Here is a 9,243-nt window from a genome sequence, read left to right as displayed (position 1 = left end):
AAACATACAGGAAACATTTGTACATGAGATATTTTATTACACTTGCCATATGTTTGGTGCTTTTTTTTCTCAAATAGCATGGTCACTTTATTTGAAATAATATTGACAATAAAATATTATCTTTAAATAAATATTTGTCACATCTCTTAAACTTGCACATCCAAATGCATATGATAAATAATTGTAGAAAGTATTAGCACACCATGCCATATATAGCAGGTGGTTAAAAGTTAAAGTCCTTTTTTTGTATGTAAACTTGTTTCACACATTAAAATTTGCATTTTGAACTATGTTTTGATTTTATATACTGTTTTGTTTGTTTGTTAATTAGTTAGTTTGTTTGCTTGTTTTAATCAATTTTAAATCATGCTTTTTATTTGTTTTTGTTTCTAATGTCTCTGTAAAGCACTTTGAATCACCTTGTTGTTGAATTGTGCTATACAAATAAACTTGCCTTGCCTTGCCTTGCCTATGTACCAGCTGTATATTAAATCTTTGCAATATGATATAAGAACTTGAAATTCCTTTATGTAGTCTGAAAATCCAAATTAATTTAGATAAACTTTAGATTTGCAAAGTGCTTATACACATCAAAATTTCATTTTGACACAGAAAGTATTTCATGTATAAAAGTAGATCATTGTGGTGTAGTATTCACTGTGGGAGCCTGGCACTATCAAAACAGTCTAAATAAATATACTTAGTGAATCTGGTTTTCTTGTGATGATCATATTCTTCAGGTTTTACACTTGATCCTGTAGCAAATATATATTTATTAAAACGCTCAAATTTGACAGAAACACAACATCTTTATTGCATTTTTTTACATTTACATATTTTTATTTATATCAACAGTTAACAAGGGAATGGAGGCAAAGTCGAGTGGGTGATTTGTGACAGATGGATAGCAGCAAGAGTAAAAGGAAGGTTTAAACGCTGGTAGTCATACCCGGTATGATGTTTGGTTTGGAGACAGTGGCACTGACAAAAAAACCTCGAGGTCTGCCACCTCGAGGTTGAGCTCAAGGTGGTAGAGCTGAAGATGCTCAGGTTTTTATTGGGATTGACCAGAATAGACAGGATTAGAAACGTGTACCACAGAGGGACAGTGGTAAGGCTGAGACGGTTTAGATAGAAGCAAAGGAAGTATAGTGGATATACTTGGCAAAGGATGTTGATTGTGTAGCTGCCAGGCAGGAGGGAAAGAGGAGATCCATGGATATAGTGAAGGAGGACATGCAGAGGATTTATCTGACAGAGGAGGATGGTAAGGATAGGGTCAGATGGTAACAGTGAACTCTTCTTGGGGATGTGTCGTACGTGGAACCGCGTTTCTATTTAACCCTTTGGGAACAATAACCTGAAATAATGACATACAAGGTATTAAAATGCATTAAAGACTCATCACTTTAACATAGTTATAAAACTTGGGTTTTACAGTGTTATATGTTAGTGTGTTAGTGTGAAGCATGCACCTGAGTAGGTGTCTCTGTCATCTTTTCACCTGGAACACACTCACCTGTAAAGGCAGAAGGATTAGAGTTGATGACTTTCTAAAATGCATTTAATAATAGAAAACACTAAACATGCAAAACACAACCATGAAGATAATATCCAATAACAGGAGGGAAAAATCAATAACAGTAAGGGTGTCAAACATGGCTATCCCAGCAGGCGAATCTGTTCTGCTTGGCGGGGGGAAGGGGGGGGGGGACTATATTAAAAATCAGAGGGTTAGCTCAGGTTGAACAGCATGCAAAGATGATTTGGACATGTGCAGAGGATAGTGAATATACTGGGCAAAAAATGCTAAAGATGGAGATGACGAGTGTAAGACATATCATCAATAGTTCTCAGGGAATGTGTGCACCTTTGTCCTGATTCATGATGACAGCATCGTCTCTCATTCCATGCTCTCTGACCAGTGTTTTAAAGTGATCCAGCACAGCGGGGCCTGCTTCCACAGTCCGACCTGAAGAGGACAGATTTTCTTTAGTGTTTTATAACACTGACTGTTCATACTCTGTTAAATACTGGAAGGAAACAGAAAGGAAGTGTTAGAATCAGCACATTTAAAGTTCATAAAATCTCTGTGAGAACAACAAATTTCTATGTTTTTATAATTTTATATTGAAAAGCATTAAATAGTTTCAAATTAAAAGGCTAAATGTGAGATCTCATGATTTGAACAAGATTACAGTCATGTATAGAGACAATTAGATTTTATACAATAGCCTCAGAAGCTTTGCAAGTTTTACCTGCTTTAAGTACACTAGATTAGGTGTTGGGAATATGAAGTCTATTATTAGCTTACTCATAATTAATATTGATTGATAAATTAAAGTACCTGACCCTTGTTTTAATTTGGACACAAAGAAATGCACTGCTAAAAAAAATCAACACAGATATCTTGATAAATCAAAGGTAAAATGGCTGATGATCCAACAGTGGTCACTCACTGTAAAGTTTGGCTATGGTGGTTTTATTTCCTGATGGTTTCTCTGTGCTCAGCAGAAGCATCACAGCACACTCATCATAGGTGGTATGAACCACAAAGGCATCAACATCAGCCCCTAGCCCTGTAGAAAATAAAGTGTTAACGCATCAGGTTTTCTGAGTATTATTTTAGCATCATGAGAATGTTTTTATTGTACACATGTCACAGAAAGGATGTACTATATATGCAGGAAAGCAGAAAACATACTTGCAGTGTGGTAGAAGAATCGCCCTGGAGTGTCCGTCAGACTGTAATCTGTTGAAGTCTCCGTACACAAGCTGTTCCTATATGCAGACACAAACACATGAAAGGTTATATTGAGTGTAGCATACTCATCCACTGCATGAGAAACAGCATGTGGGTGAATCTGACCTGAAAGTAGTGGCTGTCATGGTGAAGTTCTCCTCAGATGCAACATGTTTCAGCTCAAGTGCAACAATGACAGGGTTTCCCCTCTTACGCTGCATATAATGAGGGCAGGTAGACACCACTGCCACCTCATACCACTTTCCCATAAACTGCGAGGAACACGCCATAACATAAAACAGAACAGATACTAATATTATAAAATGGACCAGTCAAAACAAAACAGAACAGCTTAAAAATGTCATGAACGCAGTTTTGAATTCTGTCAAGGAGTGTGCAGATGTGCGGGAGTAAAGTTTAGGTATTGCATAAGAGAAGGACCTGGCTCCCAGAGTTCTAAGGTTAATGAAAAGTAGTCCTGCTGATGAAGACTGCAGGGAGCAGATGGAAGTTTAAGTTTGGAGGAGATCAGTGAAATATGCAGGGCAGAGCCTGCGAAGAACTTCAAATGTTAATAGTCATGTGTTTAGGGTGAATTCATGGCAGTACAGGGAGCCAGTGTACTGTGGATGAATCAGCAGGGGTGTGACATGTTTAGCTGACTTCTGGATAAGCTGATGTTTGTCAGGAATTTGTGCCAAGATTGCTGAAGTCAAGGCGTGGTGTGACAAGACTCATAATTACTGCACATTAAAACATGTGGATTGACGTGCGGCAATAAAAACAACCTCAGATATTATTGAATGAAAAGAAGTGATAAACTTTGCCGTTGGGTGGAGTGGGAAATAACTAAAGAAATTTCATTTTTTAGTATTTTATCCACTCACCTGCTCCAGATCAAAGTTCTCCTGGGTCAGGGTAAGATTTTTTGGCTCCACGGGAGATACCTGGAAGGTCACGAGGGCCCACCCCATGACCAGTACAGACACAGGCCTGACCGCTCCCTGCATTTTGTTAGCCTGCCTGTCCAACCTGTCTCTTTCTGTCACCTCCCAGAAACTTTTGTCTGCTGCCTTTCTGGATCAAACGGACACCCTGCGTATGTGGCTTTTGTGAATCCCCTCTCAAAACAGGACCAAAAAAAGCAAGAAAAGACACAACTTAAAGAGCAGTTCTGACGATCAGTGTGTCTGTGCACAGAGGTGTGTGCATGTCACTGTGTGTCCTTTGGTCCAAATAATCAGAAATGAATTGCTGGACTTCAGAGTTTGAAGCTAAAACAAACAACTGATCAATACATGTTAGTAATTAACAGATTGTGGGGAAATGTAGCATTAGTATCAGGTACAGAGACTTTTTGATGTTACCACAGACAGAAGTGTCCCTTCAACACACAGCTCATTTAATCTCATTTCTCATGGTATCATGATATCTGCATCATAAACTGTATGTCACATACTGGTGTGTATGTGCCACCTGGTGTTCACTGAGGGAAAAAACTTCCTTTCAGCGACCTTTAGACCAATTGTTTTGTGCCACAAATGCAGTAGAAACTGTAGATAATCTACTCAGAGATTTATTTATTATGTCCAGGCTGAATATTTATTTAATTATGTCAACAGTGTGAAAGAGCACAGCTGATATGGCTCAGGGCAGTCGATGAAGCAGCCAACTTTTATTTACATTTGTCTTTTCAGTGTGAACCTCTGCAGCAACACTTTATGCAAGAGAAAGTGTTTGTGCATATGCAGGTAAAATTAAATTTCTTATTTCAAGGAAAATGCAGCTGATCAGAAATATATTTATTGATATATGATGACTATATCGCCTGGTAGAGGTAACTGTCAGGCGATGAACATATAGATCACAGTAAAACACAGAATTACATACTAACATATTTTACATGTAACCATAATAAGACAAAAAAACAACAACCTCAAATTAGATTAATAAAAGTCTGGAGGTCAATGTTTATTTAACTATGTGAACTGTGAAAATAATGGAAAACACTACATAATCAAGGTTGATCTATAGGATAAATGTAATCAGCAATATCTGCTTCTTGTGCCATTTGCAGTCAGCATCATGTTTGCTGAAGTTTTTTTTAATAATAGTTTATAATACATAAATGCTGTCAGAAACTGGACACAGACACAGAGCTGGAACAGCACGAAGAACACATGATGCCACCCTCATCTCAGGCACAGCAGGGAACCTAGAAGGGGGAACAGAAATGATTTTATACTAGCTGGACAGAAATCACTCGCACACGCAGATTTAAAATAACCGCCTGTGGTTTTTATTTTTTTTTTCTTTAAAAAAAGAAAAAGAAAAAAAAAGAAATTGCCTTACCTAACGCCCAGACACTGATGGCGGGCAATTTTCTGTTCACCAGAAAACATACAGACCAAAATTATGACATTTTTTCTTCAACATGCGCGCAGATGTGTATATACTATCTGTATATATGGAGGTGTGTTCCCCCTTGCTTCACCTGCTGGAGGTGGAATCACAATAGACTCTCTTGGTAAACCGCGAGACAAGGCAAAGGTTTTAAACTTCTGTACGACCTCAGGCCTGACGCTCAGAGTGCGAGCTGCAGACAAGTACAGAAACACACATGTGGTGTAAAGAAGACAGAATTGCAGTGGCCTGCATGTTCAGACGCATCTGTGAGCGTGTCTCACCATAAAGTGCCACCTGTGTGTACTCTCTGTTGAAAACCTTGTGCTTAAGGACCATGGCGTAGTCAGTGTAGTTTGTTTCCACCACAGTGATGTCCTTCACCATGTTATGGCCTGAGAGAAATCGTGACACAGAAGCGAGATTTTAGCACCCCTGCTAGTTGAACATTTAAAAGCAAATTGATAGGCAGATTAAATAAATGAATAAATGGACCAATACATTAAATCTGGATGAAACAGAATTGCCTGCACTAAACCAAAATGGGATGTATATGATTTTTCTATTAGGCCTGTATAGGTTACTTAAAATGCAAAAAGCTAAAAAAAAAAAAAAAAGAAAAAAAAAAGAAGAAGAAAAAAACATGAACGTAAAAACCCCCGATTACATTTGGTAGAAGAGAAAATTAATTTACAAGATATGTAATTTTTGTATTGACTTACTGGATGTTAATGAATCTTAATTCAATTCAGAATTAATTCTAAATTATTAAATTTAATAATATACATTTTGTTATCTAGACAGCAGACCTATATAAATAATAAAAATACTTAAGTGTCGCATGAAAACTTAAACCTACTTAAAATATTCTCAGAATTTTAATAAAAATTTTATACATTATTGAACAATTTACATTCAATTACATTAAATGTTCATTACAATACAATTCTAACATAATCATAATTATACCACTGTAAAAATTATGCATTTTAAATGACTACATTTAATAACATACATTTTGTTATTTAGACAGCATGCTATATAAACAATAAAAAATACTTACATGTCACATGAAAACCGTAACTGTAAAAAATAATAAAAGTAAAAAAGAAAAATCCCCCAAATATATTTGGGTGTGTATTCTGCTCTTATTTCCTGTTCTCAGTTTTATGTCATTACTTTGTCACACGTGCCTGGACTGCACAGCTTTATCCTTGTGATCACTGTGTTTTTTTTGCTCATAACATGTTGCTGATCCTGAATGTCAACTCATGCTGTGAGCACCACTCAAGTTTTTATTCTATCATAGAAAAAGTCAGTTCTCTTTAGAAAAAGACTCACGTGCACTGAAGTAGGTGAACTGTCCAGGTACACTCGCCCTCTCATACTGGTACTTTTTGATCACACAACTAAAGGGTCTGAAAAAAGCAAAGAAAAATGAGTGTTTATCCACAAGTGTCACTTTCTTACTCCTCTCTGTTTAACTCTTTTCCTTGACTAGCACACATATGATAGCTTTGATGTTATTAATTCAATAAAGCCCAATACAGTCCTCTTGTATGCAAGTTTGCCACTCAACAGCCATCTTAAATGACTCTGAGAGCATATTGTGTAAATTACAAAGGTTACTGGAGCACATAAAGGGCGTGGACACAATAACAAGTCAAATTTAATTAAAAGATCTTAAAAAGTGTCCTGACTTTGCCCCATAATAGAGTTTAAAAAAGCTCTGCCACCGTCTTTTCTCACACAGACTGAGCGGCGTGTCCCTGCGTGTCCACATATGTCAACAGTGATCAAATGTGTCACCCCTGCAAAAACAGACTCACGATGCCTCCCACATTGTGAGATTAGCATTGCCGTTTGGCAGCGGCGTGATGGTGCCCATGGATGCCTTAATCATTCTTCGGAATGGGACGAAACGCGGAGAGTCATAGGCGACCCCCACGCGATACCATTTTCCTGCAAACTAAACACACACAAAACAAACAAAAACAGGACACAGTTTATTGGAACTTCTGAGCAGTCATGCACAGGCTACATGTGACCTGTCTGTCACAGTCCCAGACGCACTGGGTGATATAAACCAAATGGTTAAATGCACATAGTGTCATTATTTTAATAAAGAGGAAGAAGTATTTCCCTGAAAAAATGAGGTTCTGTATTTTAAGGCACAAATAATGTGTTGGGAGTATTTTTAGTCGGGTAATTGGTGCACTAAGTATTTAAGGAAGCAAGGTGGGGTATGTGGGATTCACTCAAAATAAACTACAGTGCTTGTGTTGATCGGAATGAAAGAGCACATCTTGAAGTGAAATGGTGTGGCTCACATATTTATTTTATCATAGGCTGTAATGTGTACCCTGTTGCAATTGTGTAAAGCAGGGCATCCTTACCTACCTCAAATGTTCGATGTACATCAAAACCGATAAGCCACTTTCATTTTTCCTCATGTAAAACGGTGTTTACTTGACTTAATGTTAATGATTATAATTATATTGGGAAAGTGTTAACTTTTACTCTTATATAACAGACAATAGCCTATATTTAAAAAATCCTGGCGGGGAAAATGTATGAAAATCAGCACTACTTTGTGTCAAATAAACATTTTACTTTTAAAATAAAGAATAAAACTTTTAAGGCTTTCTTCATAAAGGACAGACATAATATGGCTAAGAAGAAGTAAGTGTGGGACAATCCCACTTCATAGCCAGTCAAACACATTTCTTATGGCACATATGCCAAAGAAAGTTAACCTCACACAGTCCATCAAACCAGCAAACGATTTACTTGTGCATTAATCTTGTGTATTGTAAGGTAGCAACTCATCGCAAACTGTGCGCACATATAAAACCATCAGCAGACAGTAGGTGGCGTCATGTAACAAACAAAGAACAGCTGTTCTCCTTTTAAAGAAACCCCGTTCTTAACAAAACGAATAAACGTGGTTTGAAACATAAAATAATATATAAAAAGAAAAAAGCTTAAAAATCAAACACCCTCCATCCTACCTTCTGCAGGCTAAAATCTTTCTGCGGCTTCACATTTGCATGTACCGTCATCATGCACAGCATCACCATGGCAACAGTCATCGTCATGGCTGAAGAAGAGAAGCGGCGAGGTGAGCGGGTGTCTGACCTGAGCCAAAAGTGAACTGTGCAGCCAAAGAGAGGTACAGAGTGGCAAAGCCTGGGGTGATGTTTACTTTTTTCCCCTGCTGATCCACCCACCTGGTTGTCAGCCAATCACCGCCAAGGTTCAAGGAACAGTAGCCAAGTGTTGGAAATGTGCAAGTCTGAAAACATCCACGGACTTAAACGCTTTATAGGTTCAGCTTGTGGTTTACCAGAATCAGCTGCGATTCATGAGCTGTCCTCAAAAGCAAAGACTTCACATGATTTCACAACTCCCTGTCCCGCACTGAAAGACACATGAGGAAAAACAACCGGTTTCTCAGCTCTGATAGTTCATTTTTCCATGGAGTACCGCTGTGTTGGCTGCTGCCTCCAGCTTAACTGATATTCGCATTTAAAAGGACAAGTTTGCGCAACAGCAGGGTCAGTCATAAGTATCACGCATGTTCCTACAAGAAAGTTGTTCATACCTTTCTGTTAGAGGAGTTTCTCAGATTTTGAAACACCTTTACCAGCCGGCTTGTACAATTTGGGTCTTAAGATGTCCTTAAGGAAATAGGAACAGAAAGCAGTTTCTCCCGAAGAGCCTCCGCTTTAGAGATTTACTGGTGTCACCTTATTTTTCCATATATCTTTGAAAAACAGAGGTTACCAAAAACAAACAAATTTCAACAGCTAAAATAACATGGAAAATGGAAAGTATGAGTTGTGGATTTAAATGTTAAATGTAGGACACAATTACACCAGGTGTGTTTGTGGTGCACGCTCAACAGGTGACAGGTCACATCTAAAAAGATTTGTCCTGGGTCTAAATTAGTGCACGTTTCCTGTACAAATCTTAATCTTAAAAACAAACAAACAAAACAAGACAAAATTCAGCAAAATCTGCAGGGACCAAGACATTCATTTGAATCAGCATCGTGAAGCTTTAGTAAACAAGGCGCACCTCTCTAGAAAATATCA

At 37.8% G+C, this 9,243-nt stretch overlaps 2 protein-coding genes across 3 annotated transcripts; both read right to left on the bottom strand.

Moving 5' to 3' along the window:
• Positions 1 to 805: 805 nt before the first annotated feature.
• On the bottom strand, positions 806 to 3,973 carry LOC148102160 (protein AMBP-like). Of its 2 annotated transcripts, XM_087843612.1 has the most exons (7): positions 3,631 to 3,973; positions 2,870 to 3,015; positions 2,705 to 2,781; positions 2,460 to 2,579; positions 1,871 to 1,972; positions 1,476 to 1,519; positions 806 to 1,360 (listed from the first exon to the last, which is right to left on the bottom strand). In XM_087843612.1, exons 1-7 carry the CDS (start codon positions 3,751 to 3,753, stop codon positions 1,280 to 1,282), a joined length of 693 nt encoding a protein of 230 aa, XP_087699738.1. In that variant the 5' UTR covers positions 3,754 to 3,973; the 3' UTR covers positions 806 to 1,279. The 2 variants fall into 2 exon arrangements, with proteins under 2 accessions (XP_087699738.1, XP_087699739.1); XM_087843613.1 differs by lacking the exon at positions 1,476 to 1,519.
• A 345-nt stretch (positions 3,974 to 4,318) lies between these two features.
• Positions 4,319 to 8,529, bottom strand: ptgdsa (prostaglandin D2 synthase a). Its single transcript, XM_006788712.3, has 7 exons — positions 8,158 to 8,529; positions 6,976 to 7,115; positions 6,488 to 6,564; positions 5,431 to 5,541; positions 5,238 to 5,339; positions 5,096 to 5,127; positions 4,319 to 4,958 (listed from the first exon to the last, which is right to left on the bottom strand). The coding sequence occupies exons 1-6, from the start codon at positions 8,242 to 8,244 to the stop codon at positions 5,096 to 5,098; spliced, it is 549 nt and encodes a 182-aa protein (XP_006788775.1). The 5' UTR covers positions 8,245 to 8,529; the 3' UTR covers positions 4,319 to 4,958.
• Between the last annotated feature and the right edge of the window lie 714 nt (positions 8,530 to 9,243).

Source organism: Neolamprologus brichardi, chromosome 7, assembly GCF_056152115.1.
Source record: "Neolamprologus brichardi isolate AB-2024 chromosome 7, ASM5615211v1, whole genome shotgun sequence".
In the NCBI taxonomy this organism is placed as follows: domain Eukaryota; kingdom Metazoa; phylum Chordata; class Actinopteri; order Cichliformes; family Cichlidae; genus Neolamprologus; species Neolamprologus brichardi.
This window is presented reverse-complemented; position numbering and strand designations above follow the sequence as displayed.